General features: G+C 43.9%; 1 protein-coding gene across 1 annotated transcript; it reads right to left on the bottom strand.

The window, feature by feature from the left end:
- Positions 1-417: 417 nt before the first annotated feature.
- Positions 418-27,796, bottom strand: PPP1R2 (protein phosphatase 1 regulatory inhibitor subunit 2). The gene is made up of 6 exons (XM_074963200.1): positions 27,621-27,796; positions 17,613-17,720; positions 16,562-16,642; positions 16,114-16,220; positions 14,006-14,197; positions 418-4,086 (listed from the first exon to the last, which is right to left on the bottom strand). Exons 1-6 carry the CDS (start codon positions 27,794-27,796, stop codon positions 4,019-4,021), a joined length of 732 nt encoding a protein of 243 aa, XP_074819301.1. The 3' UTR covers positions 418-4,018.

The raw sequence follows: 27,796 nt of genomic DNA, 5'->3' as shown, positions 1-27,796 counted from the left end.
CAGCTGCAATACCCAGATCTAGGGTTTTTTAAAGAGAAAATTGGCAGTTTTTGTCAGAAGGCAGAATCTGATATTCCTAATATTAGAAGGGAGCAGTGGCGGGTATAATTTACTTAGCATCTCACATTTAAGACTGGTTGCAAAGTGGGAAAAGCCACTAAATTTGAGAAATTACCATGAAACAGCAACTATAAAAACAGGTTAAAATATTTTGAAGAGGGCCTATGCAAATCAAATAGTTTAACACAAGATACTAGGCTACGAAAAGAAATTCAGTTTTCAATAAACAATTCCATCAGGGGGTTAAAGCCAAAAGAGTGTTCTTAATTAACAATTTAAATGATGCTATTTGCAAATGAGAGTCTAGTATAAGGTTTATTTATAGAAACTTATTATTTCTCCAGCAACTGACATCTTGTTTTCATTTTACAAACAAAAAGGTTTAAAAAATAAATGTAGAAAATACTTATCATGCAAAGTTTTGCAGAAAAGGTTCTTAGGAGCTCAATTCCCCAATTTCTAAGTAAATAGTCATAACATTCTGTCTCTGCTTTTATACACCACATTGCAGTACTCAGCACCTGACAACCACCATGATATTACAAGTCCATAAGCAATCTGACAATCTTCTTCCTATTAGACAAGCTAAGGAGACTTTTTTCCTTTTCCTCTCCTTTTCCCCACCCTCAAAAGGTGGGCTATTTTTCAATATGGCAGATTTACAACAAATGGCAGGTACCTTGTACAGTTTTTTTTAAAAAACTATATATACTGCATTGCAATAATCAGAACTTTTGAAACAAATTTACCTAATTTTAGCCTTTCAAATGTCTTGAGATATTGGTGTGGATAAAGCCAAGTAATCCCAGTTTCCAGATTGAAACAACTTTTAAGAAACACCAAGTTGTGTCCAAAGCAAATGAAATGAACCAACCACCAGCAATAAAACAGAAAATATACACACAATAATATTTTTATAGTGATGGCAAGTGTTAAAGATGATCCTCTATATTACATTTTCTTTATCAATAAAAACCCACTTAAGAAAAAGATAGATTTGTATTTCAGTTGAACTTAATTTACCCCTAACTGAGGTATCAGGGAGATCATGCGTAGCTTGTTTTTGAAGATCCCTTAGTCAAAGAGCCTATGTGCTCAAAACAAGTTGCCCAAAGTTAATGAAAGCTAGGGGTGTATAAGGAATTCAAGATAACCCTTCCGCCAGGATAGTACAGCCCACCCATATCTGGTGTTTTATGGCTTGTCATGGAAAACAGATTCTTTTTAAGATCTACCTTTGTTTACTTAAAAGTAAACAATGTGTGTGTCTATAAACAAAATCCTGCCCAGGTAGTACTGAGGATGCTAACAGCAGCACCCCCTTGGGGCATTGGCTGTAAATGCGATTCTGTACTAAAGCAAGAATGAAAAGGGGGGCGGGAGGGAGAGGGGGCAAAAGAGAACAAGTGGCTTAAACTGCTTGCTCTTTGGCCCAATCTAGTCTATAGAAACTGCCACGTTTGACACTGAGTGATAGACAGCACATGCAGCATTGAAACTGTAGCTTTACTGCTATCGAGCAGGTCAACACCATTCAGCAGCTGTTTAGCTCCTTTCTTGTAACTGGACAGTTTGTTCATAAGTGATGTCAACCCATCCACAGAGCAGCCCTGTAAATCTAACAAACCAACAACATAAATGGACACATTTAGGAAGACAAGCACAGCAAAGAACTCCAACAGCCACATCCTGGCTCTTGTTTTGGCAGGGGGAGGAGTGGAGAGGTGAAGGAAGAGAACGCCATCCTTCATGGGCACAGGTGTCTAGCAGTTAGTGCTTTCTTATATGAACGGATGCTAAAAATTCTCATCTATCAAGAGAACTGGAGAGGGTCTAATCCTTGAGTGCTATGTGCCCTTCAACTCCTGTAGTTAGTCAAGCCAATGGATGTCAGCTCCCACTAATCACCTCAACTCTCATGGGAGCCCCAGCATCTCTCATGGTTCAGCCAAAAGTGACCAGAATCAAGTTTCAATCAATATTTGTGCAATAACAACATGATCTTTAAAAAAAAGACTGACTGGAAAAACTGTAGCAAATAAAGCAACTATTTTTCATATAATCAAGCAAAAACAGATGGCTCACACAATCGCTCCTTACTTCCAATTAATGGAAAAGACAATTACAGCCAGAAATCAAATCAGGCCTCCACCAAAATTATGAGGTTTTTGTTTGCCTTTTCATGATTGAGCCTTTAGGATTCACGTTTTCAAATTTTTACTCCACAACCATGAGGGCTAGAAATGTTTTTATTAAATCAATAATGAAAGATGAGATTCTCACCAATCACACAAATCCAGGAGCTGGGGCTAAGAAATACTAAATATTATAAGAGCTGGCAACACATTATCTACAAAATGGGACATTGACCAGAGACTTAGGAATCCACACACTAATTTGGTATAGCTCATCCCCACACTTTTGGCAGAAGATTCAATCTACTGAAACATTCCACGTGATTATATTTTTCCAGTGATAAATATGGCATTCTAGTGTTTCAGAAAAGCTCACACGTGAGTTCAAATTAATTGTAAAGTAACTTTTTCATTCTTTTATTCAGACTTCATAAATACATTTTGGACAGGAAGTCATTTTAAAATAGGTCCGTATAATTACAGACGTTTGGAACGTATCAAATTTAATTCAAATTTAAGAGAAATACAGACATAATTGAATACAAAATATTCCATGACCAACCCACAGCTTTAAGTGTACTTCATTTGCGGAATAAAACCAAGTACTACTCTGAATACCAGTGCATCCACACCATAATCAAGATCTTTTGAGTGGGATGTTATTGTTTACAGTAATCTGTAGGTTCAGTACTCTCTCTCCATCAGGGCTATAGAACCACACTGTTAACAGCACATAAATTATACATTATAGGACAATCTCCCTTCTATTCTTCCAAAAAGCCTTCATCTTACAAAAGCAGCTGCTGCAAGTTACATTGGATCAGGAAACTTCTAAACCAGTGGTTTTCAACATACAGATTACAAGTCCCAAGAAGGAATTAGGTCATCAGCAGTTACTAGGCAGAGTGGAAGGCTGGCACGATACAAAGCTACGCCATTCCATCTCCATAGCACTGAAGTAGATTTGCTCAGATAAATACTTATCCTCAGATGCTAGCAGCACGAGTTCACATCACAGCAAGTCAGAAGGTGCAAAGGATCCTAAGGCAGATCTTAAGGGAATCAGTAGAGAGTGACATTTGGGGGGCCTGAGGGGGAAAATATTGGAAAGAAGTTTTGAGATCTGAACAGATAAATAAGGAAAGTTCCAAAACCCATCCATCCCCAAGGGAAGAGAGCATCACAATCAGATGCAAAGTCAAGGTCTGCACATCTCCAGTGTACAAATATCCCACCAGTTGTTAGTGTTGTCTCAGTCAGGAACTAGTAACCGATTCCAAACAGATTTCTTTTTAGACCACAAAAATAATGCAGCTCTTCTCTTATAAAGATTGAGAAAATAGGAGTCATGACATACCTTCATCTAGAGTAACAGGTCAAAAAAATTTTACAAAAAGTTACGCTACTAAAATCATCCCTTTTTAACCGCTAAATTCGCCTGATAGTACGTATCAACCTGTTTGCTGCACTGCTTGGTTCATGAATTCCAAAACCCTTCTATTACAAGAGATACCACAACAGAGTCAAATAAATAAATCAACAAAAGCAAAGATACTGATTTTTTGTATGGTTTAAAGCATGTGGTGACAATATGCGCTATGCAAGTTAATTTGTCTCAAATTTCTGGTTTGATGGATTATGAAGCTGTACTCTCCATGAAATACTAGGCACAAGAATAACCAGTTAGGCAGCTTTTCTGCCTAATATACGAGTCTCTAAAGTTAACATTCTTGGCAACACAACACTATAACTGACATGCCTCTCAATACTTAAGAGTCGCAAAACCATGAAGCACTGTATAAGTTTGTAGCTTTGACAAGCAGTTACAGTTCTGGGCAGATCTCTTCTATGCTGTCCACTCTATTCTCCAGCTGGTCACTAGTAGCATGTGCTGTATAAGAGAAAAAAAGGAGAGAGATTATGAAACAAATTTAAATAAATATTCATGGTTTGAACCACATGCACTCACAAGGCATTCCTTTGTTGCCACAAAGAGCAGAGGTAACATTTGGCAACCCTGAAACATACTTGACTCAGGATACACTGCATTACACTGCAATGTAAGCCCAGGGTTTGAACTCAGACTCAAGCCTACCCCGCCCCCTTCCATCTACATATAAATTGTGCTAAACCAGGGTCCCAGGATCCCACCAGCGTGGAGGGTGCAAGCCCAAGTCAAGTCAGAACCCAGGTTCAAGCCCTTTTACTTTGCAGTGTAGATGCAGCGAATGAGAGTAGATTATCAAGCCCTAGGGTTAACAAACCCAAGATCTGTTACCTCAAGTTATACTAACCATGGGCTTATGTTGAAGTGTAGACATACCCTCTGTAACCTGCATTTTTTTCTGGGACCTCAGCCACTACCAAAACCCTCCCAAATAGTTCACTTTATTTTCTCCTAAAATGCTGAAAAAACAGAACCTCTTAGCACAGGGATGGCCAACCTGTGGCTCCGGAGCCACATGCGGCTCTTCAGAAGTTAATATGTGGCTCCTTGTATAGGCACCGACACCGGGGCTGGAGCTACAGGCACCAACTTTCCAATGTGCTGGGGGGTGCTCACTGCTCAACCCCTGGCTCTGCCCCAGGCTCTGCTCCCATTCCACCCCTTCCCGCCCCCTCCCCAGAGTCTGCTATGCCCTCACTTCTTCCCCTACCCCTCCGAGCCTCCTGCAGATCAGGAAACAGCTGATCGGGAGGTGTGGGGAGGGAGGGGAAGGTGCTGATTGGTGGGGCTGCCGGTGGGCAGGAGGTGCTGGGAGCAGGGGGGAGCGCTGATGAGGGGCTGCTGACGTATTACTGTGGCACTTTGGCAATGCACATTGGCAAATTCTGGCTCCTGCTCAGGTTGGCCACCCTTGTTTTCGCATATACAGCATGTGAGAACACAGGATCCTTGCTGCACTACGTGGGACCCTGATATATCCTACAAAATTTCTGAGAAGCTACTCATTTGCAGAGCCCAACATACAAAATTCCTGAAACATAGGCATACTCATCACTTTTTAGCTCAATCTTTACTCCTGGGTGGACCTCCTATACAGAGTTTTGAAACGAAGCAGCACAGTACTATAGTGAAACGCTGCATAAGTATAGTTACAATTAACACATGCCCTCACTTGCTATTTCAGCCTCACCACACTATATGAATTAAAGAAACTAGCACATTACCCATGACTTCTAAGATTTTCCTTAAAGGATTTCTGAATCAGACACACCCAAATTTCAGCCCCATACAATATTACGGAAGAAACTTTTGCATTAAACACACACAATACAACAAAAGAATGATCTTATTCCAACCCTATAAGTAACTAACGCCATCTTGCAAATCCCAGAGGGCTTAAGAGAACACCAAAAAAACAATGCTTCCCACTTACCATCTTGGCAGAATGCAGTCCTAAAGTATTTTTATGCAGCCCAAGTATTAATTGGTTCAAAGCAACTGTCTAGTGGCTAGAACAAACAAGGAAACTTAGAAACAAGAATAAGAACTTTTGTCTTTGATAAATGATTTGAAGAGCCCAATTTAAAAGGTATCGGGGAAAGTGTTAACAGCCTCCAAATGCCTAAAGGAGTCTGAGATACAAGGATAAAGTCTTTTGAGCAATCAAATGGGGGAGTGATGATATCCTTTGTGGCACTGATATGAACTTTAAAAAAGAAAGGCACCCTGACCCCTTTGCTACAGGAAAAGGATTAGTCAAGCTGCCAGCACAGCCACATCTAACCTAAAAACCTTGCTACAGGGCAAAGCTTTGACTACAGTCACTAAACTAAATTTTCCACAGCTGCATGAATTCCATACAATAGAAGTTTGTGACTCAGTCCTGGGCAGATTTTAGATCTATAAAATAAAGTTTCCTGTGCTTAATAGGTTATGCAAAACAATACAGTGGTAAACCTCAGCAAGGACAAAAGCCTAACTAGGGGCCCTACTGTTTCTGGAGGGAAATCAATGAACAATTGCATTGGGAGCTGCCTATATGACACCCAGTTCTATCCAGGAATTTGATCTGCGCAGGGGAGATTTCAGAGGGCACACAGCACAACTGTGGTTTTCCCATTTTATCACTGGTATGAGTATTTTGAACCTAAAATTTCCTATCCCTGAGTCAGTCAAGCCAAATGTTCTCAAGTCCGCCTTTTTGAAAACACGCCCACAAATGCAAAGAGTGAAGAATCTGTTGTGAAAAGTCTGTGTTCCTTCCTAAATGGATATAAAACCTAGTTAAGCAAATTTTATCTCCTTTACATTTAAAAAGCCTGTACAAGATTTTTTAACTTTGTTTCCTCTTGCACTCAAATTGGAGTTGAGTTGATTTGGTTGGATTTAACCAGGTAGCAATGAGATCAGCCTACGTTTCATATAAAGTGGCTTCAAAATGACTGACCAAAATCTACAACACCAGAAGCCAAAAGATTATTGTTTAACAACTGAATTCGAGCCTTTGCTAGTTTGTTAATACGAGTCAACTGTGAAATACACTAATTCTTCCCCTAAAAAGAGCAAGGGGGGGGGGGGGGAATCAAACTGAACCCAGATGTAGTACAAGATGGATGCAATAGAAAAATCTTAACAGAATAAAGTGAAATAGACAAAGGCAATACTGTTTGTTTTCTATCCTCTCTGATTATACTAGAGAGGAGAAAGAGACCATGACCTGGCCTATCAAACACCTTCTGTATGAAAAATTTAACTCAGTTGTTAGGATTAATCAATATTCCCCATTTCTAGCTGGAAAACTGGTCTCCCTGGAACATCCTTTATTGATAGTCCCTGGGGAGGGATAAAACCCATTTTGGATGAGAATTACAAAAGAAGATGGCCCAACTGGATCCTATGCTTACTTAACATTTCCCTCAGAAGGAACTATCAGAGCCCCACAAAGGGATAAGAGACGTCTCCAGAAGCAGTGTCCTGATCAGAACCCAAACAAGCGCTGAAGTTACAATCTATAAATCAATCAGTTGGGCAAACAGTCCATGAGGTAGAAATTCTCTCCTACAGATGATCCCAAAGGGAGTTTGTCTCAGGAAGCAGATACAAGTTTACTGACATCCAGGGAACCTTATCTTGTCTGAGGACCCTAACCAACAAACAGAAGCCATAAAGGGAGAGTAGACAGGGCAATTCAGAAGGAACTGAAGTAATGCAGTACATAATCCTAAAGCAAATCTAGACAACTATTAACACCATGCTTTGCATTTAAAAAAAAAAAAAAAAAAAACCATGACAAGGATAACCAGAATACCTGAAAGCAGGGTCACCTGACACCAGAAAGGAATGATTTAACAGTCTGGCCCACGAACGCACAACATTCAAGGACAGAACAGGAAGGCACAAATGTACATTAGGTGGTCTGGCTGTTACTGAACTGGATTGATTACCTTCATCTCTCTCAGATAATTGTAGGTTGTGTGAGATCTTATGCACTGACAAGGGCAACTCTTAAATTAGCAGGACCTAGGATGGAGCTTGAGTAAGACCATCATCTCTTTAAGACCACTGTTCTGGTGACACAATTTCCTCACCTTTTGACGATGCAGAAAAAGGACACTGGACTGGTAGGGTTAAAACTCATTAGTCTTAGGATAAAACAGAAGGGCAGGAATCCACAAGGGAAGGAAGAGAGCATAGGGTGGGAGTGGTATAAAAAAGGATGAAGGGATAGTCATGAACATAATGTCACATGTTTGCCAGTGGACTCTGCCACTGCCTGGAGTCCTAATCAAGAGGAAATGCTGAAGACACCGTTTCACTCAGCTTTTTCACAAAAGCACAGATGAAAAGTCCAGATCTTCACACCTAAATATAACAGAATCAGCTTCCTAAGATAGAGACTTTCGGCAGCCAAATCATTCCCCACAGGAGAGTAAGAGACACCCCACGCTTACATACCATGGGAGAAGAGAAAAAATTAGAAGAGACTGTGCTAGATCTATGTGCCATCTCAGAGATATGACAGATGAATGAGAACTCTCATCAACAGACTCTCACTAGTATAATGTGAATTAAGTAAAGCCAAGAGCTCAACAGAAATTTGACTAAAAGCCAACACAGGAAAAAATACAGGATGTATCAGTTTCCTTACTAGCCAAAACAGAAGATGTCTTATCAGAAACTTTGGGTGGAGACTTATTATATGGACTCAGATTTTAAGCCCATAAATAATTACTATGAAACTTAGTCTTACCTCCCACATAACAGACCACAGAATTTCACCCAGTATATCCAGCAACGGAAGAAGTTAGCCTTCCTTGCTATGTAAGCAGACATCTGAAGTGAAGTCCAGCATGCAGAGCCACATATGTGCACAAGGTCATGTGCCCCAGTAGTTATAGGCAGAAGCTAGCTGTTGTCCATCGGTTGGATTTAAGGCTTCCAGACAGACACTATGGACTGAAACTTGCCCATTCGAAGGTAAGCCATGGAGGCTGGAGCATCAAGCACTGCTCTTATAATAATTATTCATTGTGTTGATTGTAATGTTGATTTGCCTACATTCAGTTTCTTGCCTACACAAGAAAATAACAATCTCACGACAATGATGTGGTTTTGGACAAGAGTGACTGATCTTCTCCAAACCAGACAATCATCCAGGTAAGGAAATATCTGGACACAATTCTAAAAAAGAGAACTTCCTGAAGCAATACAGTCCTGTGAGATAGGTCCATGGTAAGGGACAGGAGGGAGTTGAACCGGATGACATGTCCCTCCTTTACAGTGCTGGGCACTTTCCATAGGGAGGGAGGTGAGATATGGTCAGTGTGTTGTCCTTGATCGAACAGTCAAAACAGCTGCTTGAAGGCTGAAGTAGTCTGATGAGAAGGGCCCACTGGGGATGATGCTGACTGGCAACGTCTAGGAGGCTTAGGCCTTCTTTTGAAGGTGTCCTGAGACCTCTGCTGATATAAAGCTCTGTAGTATAACTGAGGTTTAAAAGATTTCCTCTTTGTTACTGTGGTTTAAACCCCCACTAAATGAAGGGTGGCACTGGAATCTTTGAAGGTGTGCGTGGAGTCACCTGTTGTCTGGGAAAACAGTCTGAAACCCTTGAAGGGTAATTCTATTGTATTTTGCAGCTCCCTCAGGACACAAGAGGCCGCAGCCAAGGGGAGCCTTCAATTAAGATGGCTGCAGCCATGGAGCACGAGGCAGTGTCTGCAGGGTCGGTGGCCACTTGAAGTGATGAACAGCTAGCAAAGTGTCCCTCAGAAACTATGGCCAAGAGCTGTCCTCAGTACTCCACCGGCACTCTGTCTGCAAATTTGGAGACTGCTGACCAATTAATAAAGGTGTATTTAAATCAACAGTGCCTGGCAATTTGACACTCTTCTGAAGACTGGCTGTGGTGCAGGCCTTCCTGCCATTTAAGTCCAGCCTTTTAAAATCCCTGTCTTTAGAGTGGCCTGGAGTGAGAGAGCCTGGAATGCTCATTAGCAGCCATGACCATGAGAGAGTCTAATCAGGTGGGCAAAGAAATAACTGAAGTTTTGCTGAGGAACATGATAGCCTCCATCCACCTGTTTGGCAGTGGGTGGGACAGAAGCTGACATTTGTTGGAGGGTTTTGGCCAATTCCAGCAAGTGACCCTTCCCAGGGCAGGGCTCTGTAAGATATCTAGCTACCTGTGCCAGTTATCTTTTGCAAGCTCTGCCCACGCTCCCACAGATGTGGCCACCCTTCTCATAAGATCCTAGAACACTTTAAAATCCTCCAGAAGCAAAATAGATGTTGACTTCTGTGTGAAAGCCTCTTCTGGAGAAGATGAAATATTCGGTGGGGGAGCGGGGAGAGAACATCTAGAGGTTCCTCCAGTATTGCCCTGTCTTTTGTAGGCTCCAACAAGGGAGGAGGCTGAGGAATTGTAGAAGGGGCTTCCCTAGAGGTCCCTGCTATGGGTGAAGGTGACCTCCTTTTAGACTCTGGTGGAGGTCTAGACCCTACTGGAGTAGTCCAAGATGCCCAGTATGGCTATTCCCTTGGGGGTATTCTACACTTCATACTGCCCCGCAATGTGGTGGGTGCCACACCAGGGCCTCCTTGTAAGAGAGTCAATCATAACTTTTAGATTTGGTATCCCTGGAGAGAGGTCTGCAATGAGACCTAGGAGACCTCAGAGAAGACACTGGCTTCTTGTGGCCCAAGTCCGAAGAGAAGATGTAACTCCCCTCAGTAAACAGAGGAGATGTTCATGGAGCTCTTGGTGCTTCTCTCTCAATTTTAGTCTCAAAGCTGTGCACGTTTTATAGATGGAGAGTCCGTCCTCTTGTTGTCAGGGTCCAGCTCCGAAGACGACTTCTCTTTCTTTGGTGTGGTATGGAAGGAGGTACAAACTGAATGTCTCCCCCACTTAGACAAATTAAGCAGATTTTGTACCTACCTGTGACAGGGATCATGGTCGTGCAAGTGGCACATTGCTTAAACCCTGGGTATTTTTTCCATGTTAATCAGTTCTTGAAACAATATCTAACTATCCTAAACCATACTATACTAAATTTAACTAAAACTATATAAAGCGAGAAGAACTCTTTAGAAAGGCTACGGAACCAAAACTAAATAGCTACAGGGAGCTCCAACTCTCACCATAGGTAATAAGAAGGAACTGAGAGAGAAGTGGCAACAATGCCCCTTGTATGTCCCAGCTCAGCTCAACACAGGAGGAGAGTCTGGGCATCTACGCCACTTTGTGGTACTGCAGGTAAAATCGCCAACTCAAGTGCATTGAGTGTATACCTACAGTTGAATGTGTATGTCCACAATCACTTGAAGAACAACCAAGAGTTGTTGCCTGCCTGTGAACCTATTAAATCTGAAAGCCTAATTGAGAGCTGTCGGTTCTCTTAACATTAGCCTCATTGCAGACAATTTTCGGAAGGTTGGCAGGAATTTAAGACAGGGACAAGACATTTATTAACACAGGTTTGCTTAAAGTTAATTCCACTTTTATCATTCCTACTCCCCTAAAAACTATACATATAATCAGTTACTCAAGGGAGAACTTTCAATCCACTAGCAAAGATAAAAATGAAGAGAGACTGGATTGTCAAGAGAAAAATAATTAGGCAAACGGAGCAAAAGTGAATCAGATATTCAGCCTATTACGTAGAGATTAAAAGGTGATGAAGTATTTCACTGGATTAGGCACAGTGATATAAATGAAAGAATAAACTAAACTGCAGAAAGTTAAGCAACTAGTTCACAAAAAGGAAAACTCAAGCTAAACTAATTAGGAGAGTTACTGGACTGGTAAGCTGGTAAATAAAGTGTTAGAAACTTATACAGTTAATTGGGCATGAGCAGTCAGTCAAGAATTGATAATTACCAGATGCAGCTCAGAAATCAGATTATGAAGCAGGATGGAGTGATGTCAAACAGCAGAGATGGAAAAATACTGCAAACGCGTGCCCGTCTTTCCCCTGGAGAGTGCAGCTGGGGAGCGGAGCTGCCTCCCTGCTTTATAGCAGGGAGCAGAAAGAAGATGGCAGCTTCAAGCCATGGAGAAAGGCCACAAAGATTCCTACTGGTGTCCTCCTTTCCCCTGGAGAGTGAAGCTCTAGTAAATAGCCATTATATGTCTTAGGATTATGCATTACTAGGACCCTACCAATTTTACGGCCATGAAAAACGCGTCACGGACCATGCAATCTGGTCTCCCGCCATGAAATCTGGTCTTTTGTGTGCTTTTACCCTATACTATATAGATTTCACAGGGGAGACCAGTGTTTCTCAAATTGGGGGTCCTGACCCAAAAGGGAGTTGCGGGAGGTATCGGGGGGTCACAAGGCTATTTTAGGGGAATTGTAGTATTGCCACCCTTACTTCTACGCTGACTTCAGAGCTGGGCGGCCGGAGAATGGTGGCTGCAGGCCGGGAGCCCAGCTCTGAAGGCACAGCCACGGCCAGCAGCAGCGCAGAAGTAAGGATGGCGTGGTGTGATATTGCCACCCTTACTTCTGCACTGCTGCCTTCAGAGCTAGGTGGCCAGACTGTGGCGGCTGCTGACTGAGGGCCCAGCTCTGTGGGCAGCAGCGCAGAAGTAAGGGTGGCAATACTATACCATCCCATCCTTACTTCAGACTGCTGCTGGTGGCGGCTCTGCCTTCAGAGCTGGACTTTCAGCCTGCAGTTGCCGCTCTCCAGCTGCCCAGCTCTGAAGGCGGCACCACCAGCTGCAATGCAGACGTAAGGGAAGCAGTACCGCACCCCCCTATAATAACCTTGTGACACCCTCCCCCCAACTTCTTTTTGGGTCAGGACCCCCTACAATTACAACACCAAGAAATTTCATATTTAAATAGCTGAAATCACGAAATTTATGATTTTTTGACTCCTATGACCGTGAAATTGACCAAAATGGACCATGAATTTGGTAGGTCCCTATGCGTTACCATAGAAAGCTAAACAATCAGTGGGTCTGAGAATGACAAAAGCTGCCTCCCCAGGAGCAGTTATTGTGAGCTTTAGCCCCACAGTAATACATATTGGTACCAAAATATGTGATTTTAGTTAAGAATTGAAAATACTGGTTGCCCAGTCACCTTTCCTGGGGACGGTGGGAGCCTAGACCATTTCTGGAGAATTTCTCCTTTTACAAAAGACTGTAGTTTATAGTGTTGGGAAGAAAACCTTCCAAATATCAACTAAATGTAAACTAACGCAACACCTTCCAGAGTCTGCTGACAGCTCTAGTGCCTCTGCTACTCACAACTTTGCCAAGCAGCAGCTCAGCAAGGTTAAGACTTCAGATTCATGGCTACTACAGTCTTGCGAGCACCAGTGAAATGGGGGCGGGGGGGAGAGAGAGAACACATCAACTTCATGATGCCCACAGCTGTTTCAAAGAGCTGAGCTGCAGCAAAAGTAGGCACTATAGTTCTTAATGGGGAGGACACCCCAAAAACAGTCTGGGGGGAAGGAGCAGCACAGTAAGAGATGGAAGTTTAGAGATGGAAAGAGAAAGCGTGCTCGCTCTCTCTCCCTCTCTCCCCACAACAACTAGAAGTGGGATGAAACTTCATATTTATAAAAAATTGCTAGCCCGAAGCTGATACAAAGGATGGAGTCCTGAAACAGATTCCATAAACAGCACCCAGCTAGAAACCACAGAACTCTTCCAGCAGGTGAGATGGCAGGGCGGCTGGGCTTCTCAGTGCAGATACAGAAATGTAAAGTCATTATATAAAACAGGAAACCACATACCAATGTCCTAACTGCTTAGTTGCAAAGTTGCAGCAATGTAAGTGGAAGATTTTAGCTAGAATGGTAGAGACCTGCTCTGCTCTACTCTAACACTAGATTAGTACTTATGAGGTATGGTGCCAGCCCACAAAGTGGTATGGCAGCACAGTGGAAAGCAAGTGCAAAGAGACACTCCGACATGCCCAGTGCTTATTTTAGTCATCAGTACAGGTCTTGCTCCCACCTCAGTAAAAGTACTGGCAGCTGCTGCAACAAGGGTCAGCTTGCTCAGAGGAAGTAGGACTGGCTGTAGAGAACTTCTGACGTGTTTGAAACAAATGGGCTTACTTGTCCATTGTGTCACCACAAAGGAGAACCCCTGCATTTGGGACAGCAACAATACCAATTTGGTGTATTTCTAAAGCTAAGAACCTAGATGTCAAGATGGTGCCTAGATACTAAAATGATGGAGGCTATATAAATATAGCAGAGGGAAGGGGATATTCTCAGCCTTTGTGGTTACAAATTGAGTGGAAGAGAAGGGTAAACCTCTTTGCTTTTCTGCACTTCTGGCAGTTCAAAGGACCACCATGCTTAAACATTCCTTTGACGATTAGCTGCTCACCAGGTTCAACGGTTTCTGTACTCATGTTTTCTACATCTCCAGCATCGTGCATTTCTTGATCTTCATCATCCTCCTCCTCTTCATCCTCCTCCTCACCATGTAGTTCTTTTGCAATTAGCTGCCTAGCCAATTTGATATTTCGTCCTTCGTTATAATGCATTTTTCTCTTCATTTCAAACTGTTTCTTTTTTTCTGTGGAAAGAGCAGGAAAAGATTCTTAGATATATTCTTACACTAGTTCTTTGAAAACATTCCAACATATCACTGTTTGCCAGGTAGGAGTTACCTCTCCCAGAGTGTATGTAATCTTTATGCCGTTTAAGTTATTGTATGTTTCGAATTTAAAATGTTTTCTTTAAGTAATTAGTTTAAAATACTCTATGGAAGGATTGTGTGTTAGCAAACTACAGCTTAGTGCTCTTAATTACTAGTCAAACTAACAATTAACAAGATGGCCATAAAAATTTTGCCAAGTGAAAATAAGTCATCTCAGTAGAGTGGGGCACAACTTACTCCTCGCATGCCCTTACTAGGGGATTATCTCTGTTTTGGGAAGATTTAGAGATACAGCCCCAGGAAATATGGGAAGAACAACAATTTAAGAATTAGATTTGTTGCCACTTAATTACCCATAAACAGTTATGGAGGTGACAATAAGAAAAAAATCCTGACTTATTTTAGTTAGCATCTTCCCCAAAGAAGGAAATCTGAATGGATTCGAGGGTGTCTTAAAAGTCTGACTGCTACTCACCAAACATAAGTGATGAAATCTGGACCAAACAAAGACACATGGGAACTTTTCATTCGGGGAATGCAACGGCATACCTGCCCCTATTAAGTGATGCAAGACTAACTTCTCTTTAGTCCTATAGAGAACTTGAACAAATCACTGCAGAGGCCAGCAGATCAAGCCCTAGAGCTGGCTTAACTTGCTTGCCAGCTAATTGCCAAGAGGCAGCTACCAGGGGCATATTTTCCAATCGTAGAAGAAAACCTCTTTCCACCCTTCCCTAAGGTCCCAACCTCTGAGCATGTGTCGTAGTTTTTCCCTATGAAATAGGTGCCTGGTTAGGGTATGACAATTCACCACAACCATATTAATCTTTGCTTCTTGGCAGCCCCAAGTACAGCTTCAACTTCCTTGTCAGAAGTGAAACTGAAAGTTCACACTCTAGAAATGGAGAAGTGGGACCAGAAAAAATGAGAAACAGCAATACCTCTCTGCAGTCAACATCAAACACCTGGGTTTGAAACCCAAGATGTTTCACGGCTTGACCATTCTGTTAAAATGCTATAGTCCAAGTTAATTCAGAGTAGTGTCTGCTTTAAAGCTATACTGAAACAACCTATTGAGGAATCGCTACGGATAGCCTGCTAGCTCCCTCTTCCAGCTGATTCATGGAATTACATTGGCTGGAAAGTGTAGCTGCTTTTCCTGCCCATTGAGAGGTAAAAGTGCTATACAGATAGCAATAGACAGGTATTAGTGATAAAGTCTAGGGCTGTCAATCGCCATTAACTCAAGCGATTAACTCAAAACAAATTAACGGTGATTAATCACAGTTTTAATTGCAAATATTTGTAATAAACAATATAAAGTGAGCACTGTACACTTTTTCTGTGTTGTAACTCAAATCAACATATTTGAAAATGTAGAAAACACCCAAAAATATTTAAATAAATAGTATTCTATTATTGTTTAACAGTGCAATTAAAACTGCGATTAATTTTTTTAATCATTTGACAGCCCTAATTAAGTCCAACTGAAAGATGTGCAGATTAAGGGGTAACCTTCCAAAATAAAACCATCTCTGGGTCAATACACTAGCATTTGTGGAAACTACTCCCATTACCGTCATCTTACAAAAGCTCCTCCAAGACAAGTGAGCCTGATCTTTATGAACTTGCTCCCAGACTAGTTTAGTAGCTGCAATTTAATCAAACCAAATTTGGAAGTATCCAAGTCAACAAGGAATCTAAGTTACCTCCAGAGAGCTATTTCTCCATTTTCAGATCACAGCATCTTTCTGACGGATGGTATCTCTCTTCCTCCTCAGACATTTCTTACTGAAAGAAACAAACTATTCAACAGAAAAAATAAAACCTACCTCGTTCTTCAGGCGTTAACTCTTCATCCTCATCCTCCTCCTCCTCTTCCCTGCACTCTTCTTCTTGAGCTAGAATCTTGGGTCCTTTACCTTCAGCTGCCACTAACCTAACAAAAACGTACACGAAGACGTGCTGAAGCAGAGTATCAACATCTCACAACAATTAAGTACTTAGCTTGTATGTATACATAAAAAAACCTTCTGGTATACATAAAGATACTTTTGTCCATCACTCAGGACTAGTGTCTCAAGTTAAGTTCGAATTTACTCTGCAAAAAGTTTTGTTTTCAATGGTGTCATTTGCATAGGAAGCTACTACTCAGCATGAGTAGTCATGGCAAAATCCAGCTCTTAATAAAAACAGTAACATCTACCCGAAACCAAGAAATTACTCTGAAGACAGACAATTTTCAAACTTTGTCAATATTCTATTGCCAGCACCACTTACTTTTTAGCTAACACATCTGCTGTTACAGGTTCATTCAATTCTGAATCACTCACTGCATCTTCATCGTCCTCTCCAACCATACTAGAAAGACAAACATGCAAGAGAATTAATTCTAAACTATCTCTGATAAACATTTTGATCAGTAGTGCAGACATTAGACAACTTTACTTATTTCAGTTCAACTATTCCTTTAAAACTCAATTCCAGGTTTTTCTTTTTCTGGTTTAAATATTTTGATGCAAACAGTTTTGTTTCCTGTTACACAGATACTAAGTCTATTCATTGCAAGACCCCGCAGTGTAATCTACAGACAGAATTCCAAAAATGTGTAAAGCTTAAAACATTTAAAACTTCTCAACATCAATTTATCCCCATTAAAAATGCTACAAAATATTCAGCCTAAGCCTTTGTTTAAAACATGTAACATTCTTCCAAATGTACCCTAAGTTACTGTTGTCTCATCCAACTCTCATTAACTCATCACTTACAATTCAGGTGGATTACCTGAAGCCTGTCATGCAGTCAGCTATAGTTCTAGCAGATACAGTTTTCAGAGTAACAGCCGCGTTAGTCTGTAATCGTAAAAAGAAAGAAGAAAAGGAGTACTTGTGGCACCTTAGAGACTAACCAGTTTATTTGAGCATGAGCTTTCGTGAGCTACAGCTCACTTCATCGGATGCATAGCATATCGTGGAAACTGCAGAAGACATTATATACACACAGAGACCATGAAACAAAACTTCCTCCCACCCCACTGTCCTGCTGCAGGACAGTGGGGTGGGAGGAAGTTTTGTTTCATGGTCTCTGTGTGTATATAATGTCTTCTGCAGTTTCCACGATATGCTATGCATCCGATGAAGTGAGCTGTAGCTCACGAAAGCTCATGCTCAAATAAACTGGTTAGTCTCTAAGGTGCCACAAGTACTCCTTTTCTTCTTTCTTTTTAGCAGATACAGTATCATTCACAAGCTTAAGTACGCTGCTAAACTACTTAGGTGTAGTCAAGTATTGCATCATACTCAATTATTAAAGAATGTTTAAGTGAGTTTACCTATGGTAGGGAGTGCTTGGTTCATCTATTTTCATTAAACCATAGTCCTTGCCTGCTGGATGGTACGTAGCTAGGATGTTCATTTCATCCCACTTTTGGGACTTTTTACTGAAATGAGAAAACAAAGAAAGTTAGCTTCCCCATATGCTAAAAGACATTTTATTCTCTTTTGACAAGGAAGCAGAACATGCAGGTCCTCCTTTGGTTTTCATTTCTTGACATGTACAAATAGGGAAAGGTCAAGCAGATGGCTGGGAGATTCCTTGAATTAGTAAGCAAGGAAAAAACTAATAAAATATATTTTGAGACAAGCACTGTTATAAATTATAACTTCATGTAGTTCTACTAAGTGAGCGGTTTTCAATATTTTTTGCAAAATAGATGTTAGACCTCTTTATAGTGCTCTGCTATTAAGTATTTGCTAAATGGAGAGACAGTGACCGAGCAAGTTATGAAAAATGGAGGTAGAAGAGTATGAATTACTGAGTCTTCTGCCTGTCAGGAGAGTATTTATACAACTTAAGTCTTAGTCATCATGTGTATTTTTACACTGTCATGGGGTACACATGAATGTTTTCCCTATATTCTCTGTTCACAATAAGGACTATTACACTAAACAAGAACTTAGAACCACAGAGTTAGAAGGGACTGCAAAGGTCATCTAGTCTAACCCCCAATGGGGAGCCTCAGGTGCTGGTTATTATGTTAGAAAATCCTACCAGATGCCTGATCATCTTTAGGCCCCTAAGATCTGATCCCATGTCCTCCAGGGTTTTAAAATTAAATAGATCTCATCTTCTCTCACTGGATCCGGAACAAATCCCTGTGGAACTCCACTTGAGACCTCCTTCCAATCTGCCATCCTTTGATTAATAGTTACTCTGTTTGTGGTTGTTTAACCAATTATGTATCCACTTAATGGTAGTTCCACTGAGCCTGCATTTCTCCAGCTTACTTATGAGAATGTCATGGAAGCATAGAAGATTAGGGTTAGAAGAGACCTCACTCAGGAGGTCATCTACTCCAAACCCCTGCTCAAAGCAGGACCAACACCAACTACATCATCCCAGCCAGGGCTTTGTCAAGCCAGGCCCTAAAAACCTGGAAGGATGGAGATTCCACCGCCTCCCTAAGTAACCTATTCCAGTGCTTCACCATCCTTCTAGTCAAATAGTTTCTCCTAATATCCAACCTAGACCTCCGGCACTGCAACTTGAGACCACTGCTCCTTGTTCTGTCATCTGCCACTGAGAATAGCCTAGCTCCATCTTCTTTGGAACCCACCTTCAGGTAGTTGAAGGCTGCTATCAAATCCCCCCTCACTATTCTGTACTGCAGACTAAGGGCTTGGCTACGCTTGCAAGTTACAGCACAATAAAGGAGCCCCAGGCGCACTAGCTCACTACCTGTCCACACTGGCAAGGCACGTAGAGCACTCTGATTCCACGGCTACAGCACTGTTGATACTCCATCTCGGCGAGTGGAATAACGTTTGCTGCGCCCCTGCTGGAGCGCTGCAGTGCCAGTGTGAACGAGGTGTTGCATTACTGCGCTCTGATCAGCCTCCGGAAATGTCCCATAATCTCCTTAAGTCAAGTGGCCACTCTTGTCATTGTTTTGGAACCGCTGCAGGAATGCGGATATGCCCTTTGAAAGCTCCTTTTCTGACAGCCAGTATGCTTATCTGCTCCGAGACAAAGCAACCATGTGGAAAGCTGTGAGAGAGAGGGGGAGGCAGGGGGGTCTGCTGCTGTCTGAACTTACAAGAGTATGCTGACATTCTCTCAGCCCCGCAAAAACCCACTCTCTCCCCCCACATACACACAACACACTCCCTGTCACACTCCACCCCACCCCACCCCCATTTGAAAAGCACATTGCAGTCACTTGCATGCTAGGATAGCTGCCCATAATGCACCGCTCCCAATGCCGCTGCCAGTACCGCAAATGTGCCCACACCAGTGCGTTTGAAGCGGTCAGTGTGGACAGACTGCAGCACTTTCCCTACTGCACTCTCCGAAGGCTAATTTAACTCAAAGCGCTCTACATCTGCAAGTGTAGCCATGCCCTAAATAACCCCAGTTCCCTCAACCGCTCCTCATAAGTCATGTGCCCCATCCCCCTAATAATTTTCGTTGCCCTCTGCTGGACTCTCCAATTTGTCCACATTTCCGTAGGAGAGGCAAAGCTGCTTTTGTAATGAGCCAGCTACTCCCAGTGCCTATTCAAGCCCAAATTAATAGTATTAAATTTGCAAATGAATTTTAGTTCTGCTGTTTCTCTTTGAAGTCTGTTTCTGAAGTTTTTTTGTTCAAGTATAGCCACTTTTAAATCTGTTATAGAATGTACAGGAAGATTAAAAAGTGTTCTCCTACTGGCTTCTGTATGTTACCATTCCTGATGTCCGATTTGTGTCCATTTATTCTTTTACGTAGGGACTGTCTGGGAGAAGGGCATTGCTGGCACAAAATCTGCAAGGGCACCAAAGAGGGGCTACAACCGATTGTGTTTTCTTTTTCAGATGATTATGTGTTTTGGAAGCAAAAACCAATCCAGCACCAAAGAAGTTCACTAAGTATAAGAAACAGATCTCAACATTAAAAATCCTACCCAAAAGTTCTGTTCAAATGTGGTGTGAAGTAAATGTTACTAGGAAGTGAAAAACCATATGGTGATGTTTTGTAAATTGGAAAAAAAACAAAAAACTCTGTATTAAAACTAGGAATTAATATTTTGAATCAACTGTACAAATTTTAAAAATATGTATTTAACACTTCAGGTAAAACTAAAAATAGTAAAAAAAAAGACTGATATGCCATAAACTGGAAACAGGTCCAAATGACTTAGGCCCTGTCTACACTGGCAAGTTTCTGTGCAGTAAAGCAGCTTTCTGCATCGTAACTCCCGAGGCACACACACTGCCAAGCCACTTAGTGCACAGAAACTGCGCAGTTGCAACACTGTAAAAAAACCACCCCGATGAGAGGTGTACAGCTTTCTGCGCCAGGAGTACAGCACCGCAGGGCCAGTGTAGACACCCTGGTCGATTACAGCGCTGTAATTGGCCTCCGGGAGGTGTCCCACAATACCTGTTCTTGCCTCTCTGGTCATCGGTTTGAACTCTACTGCGCTGCCCACAGGTGACCAACCGTCATCACCAGCTTGTAAATTCCTTTGAAATTTTGAAAGTCCCCTTCCTGTTTGCTCGGTGATGCGTGCAGTGGTCTCAGCGCATCTTTCCAGGTGACCATGCCTGCTCCATGCATCAAGCGATCCCCCTCTTGGAGCAATGCTGAGCTGCTGGACCCCATCGGGCATTTGGGGAGAGGAGGCTGTCCAGTCCCAGCTGCGCTCCAGCCATAGGAATTATACCACCTATGGCCAGATTTCACGAAGCATGACCGAAAGGGGCCATGACCGGAACACACTGCCATGCAGAGTCAAAGTGAAGGAGCTGTAGAACGCCTACCACAAGGCACAGGAGGCAAACTGCCGCTCCAGTGCTGCGCCCACGAGCTGCCGATTCTACAAAGAGCTGGACGCAATACTCGGTGGCAACCCCACCTCCACTGCAAAGGCCACTGTGGATACTTTGGTGGCTCACATGCCAGTCGAGAGTGGACCAAGCCAGGAGGAGGAGGAAATCTTGGATTTCGATGTTGAGGGGCACGGGGACCCAGAGGCAGAGATGCATGCAGCCAGGAGCTCTTTTCTACCCTGGAAGAAGCTAGCCAGTCACAGCCCTCGGATCTTGGACAAGCACAAACAAGAGAGGAGGCCCCTGGTAAATGGATTTGATTTTGGGAATTGCTAAAACAAGTGGTTGGGGGCAGGAGAGTTGCAGAAAGCAGGCTTGTGCCTGTATGATGTGCGTACCACCACATGCCTAGTCTGAGCGGCGGAACAGGCTGTTGATTGACTCCCTCACTTCGCGGGAACCTGCCTCAGAAACCTCCGGGAAACTCTCATGGAGACACTGGGCAATCCGCTGCCGCAGGTTCTTTGGCAGAGCTTCTTTGTTTCTTGCCCCAATAACGGTAAGTTTCCCACATCACTCTGCCATCATGGGGGGACCGTTGGTGCACACAGGCAAGCCACAAAAGGGTCAGGCAGAAGCCACAGTCATGGAGAAGACCCTCCCTTGATTCCCTGCTCACCCTCAGCCACGAGATATCTTCCATAATGAACACAGCCTGAGGAAAATGTGGGGACAGGAATGATTTTCAGGGCCCCTCATACAGTGCTGGCTGTCCCCAAGGGCCACGTGCCCAGTGTACAGTAGGGTCCGGGAACAGTGATTTACCCTGCCCCTGAGGCTACTCACCATTTTGGGGGTCTTGTGGCTCATGTCTGCTTGCCTGGGGTCAGCCAGTTAGTGACAGGTATGTGAATAGTGGCTGTGTTTTAAATCACTGAATCAGGTGTTCTGTGTATTGCAAACAATACTGCTCCTGTAAAATGTTGCATTTTGGCTTCACAGAGATGACCTTAGGATCCCAGCCTCCTCCTTTGTTATCGCCAGCTGAACGGCTGCGCAGAATTAGGAAGCAGCCACGAAGAACTAAGGAGGACTTCCTGCGTGATGTTATGATGCACTCTGCGGCAGAAAAACAGGAATTGAAGGAGCGTCAGGACAGCGAGAAGAGGGACTGAAAGGAGAATGCAGCAAGCCAGAATGGAGCGGCTCTTAAACGTTACGGAGCGCCAAACAGACATGCTCCAACTGATACTAGCACTGCAAAACAAGCAGCTCCGCACCCGCACTCCCTTGCAGCCACTGTCACAGAACTCTTTCCCATGCACCCCCCAGACACCACCAGTACACTCTTATCAATCTCCTGGTTCCAGTCTGTACCCACGGCATTCCACTCCTCCCCCATCACAGTACAGCACTGAGGACCCCCAGTTCCCACTGCACTCAACAGCCATCCCTCTGCAGTTTGGCCCTGTTGAAGTACAGTACCCCCTGCACTGTACTCCAAAGGATAAGGCTGGATATGATCCCTGGACATGCATAAATCTTTAACCATCCCGGTACCCCACCTCTTCCTGGGACCTTCCCTTCCCCATCCCCCTCAGTGCTGATGTGTTTTTTTTGTTTGACTCTCTCCGGCTGTTTTTTAATAAAAGAATTGTGTTGGTTTGAAAGCAATCTTTATTCTATTAACTGAAATCAAACAGAGCCCTGCAAAGCAACAGACAATTATCTTAAACCTTCATATTGCATCGTCTGCATCAATCACAATCATCTCCTAGCATTACAAGCACAGCACTCCCGAGCATAGCAACAAATATTAGTGGCTTTCAGCTTCAAATTGCTGCCTCAAGGCATCCCTGAACCTTATGGCCCTGCGCTGCACCCCTCTAATAGCCCTGGTCTCTGGCTGCTCAAACTCAGCCTCCAGGTGCTGAGCCTCAACAGTCCAGCCCCGAGTGAAGCTTTCACCCTTCCCTCCACAAATATTATGGCCAAAAGCACACTCAACAGTCATTCTGCACTTGCTCAGCCTGTTCTTGAACTGCTCCTTGAGGCTGTCAAGGTGCCCCCGTGTACAGTTTTATAAGCCATGGCACTAGGGGGTAGGTAGGGTCTCCCAGGATCACAATGGGCATTTCAACTTCCCCTATAGTGATCTTCTAGTCCAGGAAGAAGTCCCTGCTTGCAGCTTCCTGAACAGGCCAGTGTTCCAAAAGTTGCATGTGTCATGCACCTTTCCAGACCAACCTGCATTAATGTCTGTGAAACATCCACGGTGATCCAGAAGTGCCTGGAGAACCAGTGAGAAATACTGTTGCGATTACTGCACTCGGTGGCTAGGTGGTCTGGTGCCAGAATTGGAATATGCGTGCCATCTGTCGCCCCTCCACAGTTAGGGAAGCCCATTTGTGCAAAGCCATCCACGATGTCATGCACGCTGCCCAGAGTCACGGTCTTTCGGAGTAGGATACGATTAATGGCCCTGCACACTTCCGTCAACACAAGTCCAACAGTCGACTTTCCCACTCCGAACTAGTTAGTGACCGATCGGTAGCAGTCTGGAGTAGCCAGCTTCCACAGTGCAATCACCACATGCTTCTCCAATGGCAGATCTCATTCTCATGTCCTTGTGCAGCAGGGTTAGGGCGAGCTCAACGTACAGCCCCATGAATGTGTCTTTCCTCATGCGAAAGTTCTGCAGCCACTGCACGTCATCCCAGATTTGCATCACGATGTGATCCCACCACTCAGTGCTTGTTTCCTGAGCCCAAAAGTGGCGTTCCACTGTGGTCAGCACCTTCATGAATGCCACAAGGAATCTCGTGTCATAGCGAGATCAATGTCGCACTCCTCTTGCCTTTGCAGTTTAAGGAATAACTCCACTGCCACTCATGACGACGTGTTAGTCAGAGCAAGCAGCATACTGGTCAACAGTTCGGGATCCATTCCTGCAGACCGAAGAGGCAGAGAGCGAGCAGTATGCAAACTGTTGAAAGATAGCCCCAAATGCAGATGGAAGCACAGGGACTGCTGGGATGCAAAACGATGCACCACAGGGCATTGGGCCAGGACCCAGGATGCCCCGCGACCCCCTCCGCCTTCCCACAACTCTTAGCGGCAGAAAAGGAAGACCTGCTTTGTGGGATAGCTCCCCAGAGTGCACCGCTCTGAATACCACTGCAAGTGCCAACATGATATTGTGCAGGCAGCTGACAGTGTGAACACACAACAGAGGTTTCCCTTCAGCGCTCTCTAAGAGGCACTGTAACTGCCAGTCCTGTAACTTTGCCAGTGTAGACACCCTCAGGGTTAAATCTATTAAGGAAATACAGTATAATAATATTCAATTTATTTATATGCCAGTGTTATTAACTTTTACCGATCTGCAGCCATCTAAAGAATTGTGCCAACTTGAAACTGGTCAAAAATGGTTAAAGAACTGTTAAAAGAACTTTATGGAGAAAAATTTAAACTTTAAAATGTATAAACCCACTGAGATGGGGCAGCAACATAATGGGTGGAAACTTGACGGAAGCAGCACGGGAGCTGAGCTGTTTTAGACTGGTATGTCACTCTGAAACCAAGCTGACATAGATATGCTGGAGGAACATGACAAGGCATTTCAGTAGAAGCTAGCAGCATGCACTGAATGAGTAAAACCAAGGGCTCATTAATGACACTTTATTAGCTGTATATAATATACAATGTAACTGTTTACAATAAAGTACAAGATAAAGTTAATTTGTTACCATATAAGGTAAAAAACAAAAGCAGTAACATGCAGTACATGGAAGACACATGCTATACAAAATAAAAGTGGCCTGAAGTGATATAAAGCAAGAAAAAATGTCCTTTTATCACCACAGAGAAGTAAAAATTTGGTACAAGGGAGGTAACCCTAATTGGTGCAGGATAAAAAATATTGAACAAGGGTCCACACCATTAAGTTACATGTGTGGGGGTGGGGGTGGACTTAGGAATGTTACCATTCGGAGTACTGGAAAGCAATACAACCCATATGGTGTGGAAAACAGTTTGTTTTCCCTCCTCAATTACTGCTGCAAGACAATGAGAAGGTCTGGGAAGCCCAAGACTTTTATTGCTAGTCGCACCTGGCGGACACTTACATGTCCAGGTATAACGCCTTATAGACAGAGCTGCCAGCATGTGGGTTCAGCACGTGGGAACAGTGTCACTTGAGAGAAGTGACAGGAGTCTAGGGTAATGTGCTAAAATGGTTTGAGTCCTTCCTAGAGGGATGCACCCAACAAGCAGTGATAGTAAACTGCACCTCCACCACTAGACCCCTCATTCATGGGGTTTCACAAGGATCAAATCTCTCTCCAGTCCTTTTCAGCATCTATATGCAACCATTAGATGAACTGGTTAGACAACATGGACTCACGTGCCAGCAATATGCAGCTGACACACAACTCTCTACCTATCGTTCACGGTATACGAGCACACCACTACTGCCACCAAGATGGCACAATGCTTGATGAGATCAGTTGGCTGAATCAGAACCTGAGAAAAACAGAAATGATGCTTGTAGGCAGAAGAAAGAATTTTGAAGAGTTTGCAGTTATGGTGCACTCTGACGGAAAGTCCACACCCCAGCTTGGCCAACTCAGTCCGTAGTCTAGAACTATTTCTGAATTTCTTGTTGATACTGAGCTCTCACATTGCAATGTCCATAAGTAATGCTTTTTAACATCTGGGACCAATGCTTTCCAACCTATCTTGGCAGATGAAGACCTACCCTCAGTTATTCACACCTTTATCACTTCTTGGCTGGACTACAGCAAAGGGAAATACTTGAACACAAAACCTTCAGCACTTAGGAAACTCCAACTACTACAAACAGTTGCAGCGCACCTCCTCAGCATCACAGACTACCATCACACCTGTCTTCTGCTCTCTTCACTGGCCTCTCACTGAATTCTGAATCAATTTCAAGGTCTCAGTCCTTATCTTCAAAGCACTCCATATCTTGGGCCCAGCATACTTAAAAGACCATTTAATAGGTTGGGACAAAGACCGTGGTCAGCAACTTCACTCCTCTGGCACAATAGAACTCTTCTCCAGGGGTGATCCGAGACTGTGGAATAAACTACTCCAGAAACTAAGGACTAACCCACACCTCATCACTTTCCCCGCCAACTGCAAGGCGCATTTCTTTGACCTTGCCTTCTCTAATCTAAACACACAACAACGGGTATATTAAAAAAAAAATAAATAAAAGAAAAGACAACTCCACATGCTTCTCCCTCTGGAAAGAGAATGAACATCACATAACATACACATAGAAAAAACACTCAGATACTAAGGAGATGATCGTTATATAAAAACCTATATAGAGCAGAACATCACAGAGCAGACAAAGTACTGTAGTGGTGATCACACCTGAATAACTGAAGATGTATCAGTAAAGCCATAGAATGTTGTTTTGTGAATATGTAGCAGACATGTACATATTGCTTTAGGTTTGTACCCACCAATCTATCATATTGTACAGTACTGCAGGGGTAGTCAATAGGTGGATCAGGGGAACCAAATCCAGACTGCCAGATGCTTTTGAACAGACCCCCAAATCTTTTTATTTGCTGATCATCATTACTGTTATTTTTATTACACTCTTGTCTGGAATCTGGACCTTAACTAGACCTTGCCCAAGAAACATGGACCTTGGCAAAAAAATAACTGACTATCGCTGCAGTACTGCGTGTATATACATGATTAGGATTGTGACCTCCTTGGGGCACAGAACCTGTTTATGTATGTACAGTACCATGCACACCACGGGCACTCAATAACTTATAAGCCATTTTGATCTGTAAAGTGTTCACAGGGCTCTAGAGGTTCCTGGCAAGTCTTCAGTGTATATACCACCTTTACCTTTCAGAAAGGCTGTGAAATGAAATAAGTATAGGAATTGTTTTAAAAGGACACTTTCAGAACAAATCCCATACCTTTAAAGTGAATCCTTTGCCTGTGCCACTAACACTGCCCGAAGCAAGACTCCTGAAGTTTAGCTATTACTGGGGTTTGATTTTACACTTTCACCAACAGGGGCATAACCCCCAACGGATCCATTCCTGTCACCGGGCTGGGCGAGGAAAGGGGGCTGACCGGAGGAGAGCTCGCATGGGCCAGCGCCAGCCCAAGGCGCCCACACACCAGTGCCCAAGGGCCTTGGGCTAAGGGACAGGCAGAGACTCCTCCGCCCCTCAAGGAGAAGGGGCTGGCGGCCTGCAGGGCCAGTCCCGCTCCAACCCCCGCAAGAGCAGACTGGCCCCAAGCCCGCCGCCCCAGTGCTCCCCTCAGCTGCCCGATGGGGCGGGCTCCTGGGCCCGGCGCAGGCTGCCCCGGGGGGGGGGGGGCGGCTCCCCGCGCTAGGGAGGCAGGGGCTGCCGGGCCGGGGGAGGGGCTGCCGGGCCGGGGGAGGGGCGGGCCCTCCGGCTCTCTGCCCCCTGCCCGGGGCTACCCGCGGCTCTGACGGGAGTCGGGAACCTGCCCCGCCCGCGGCTCACCCCTGCTCGTCCTCGAAGGGCCCGGGCGCGGGGCTGGGGCGGCGCGGGGGCGGCGGCGGCGCCGGAGGCTGCGCGCTGCTGCGAAGGCCGCTGCCGCCTGAGCCCCGCTTCTTCAGGATGCCTTTGATGGGCCCGCGCCCCGCCGCGCCCGACGTGGAGGGGGCCGGGGCCGCCAT

This window comes from Natator depressus, chromosome 9, assembly GCF_965152275.1.
Source record: "Natator depressus isolate rNatDep1 chromosome 9, rNatDep2.hap1, whole genome shotgun sequence".
Classification (NCBI taxonomy): Eukaryota; Metazoa; Chordata; order Testudines; family Cheloniidae; genus Natator; species Natator depressus.
Note: the sequence above shows the minus strand (reverse complement) of the source record. Positions and strands in the feature narration are given on the sequence as shown.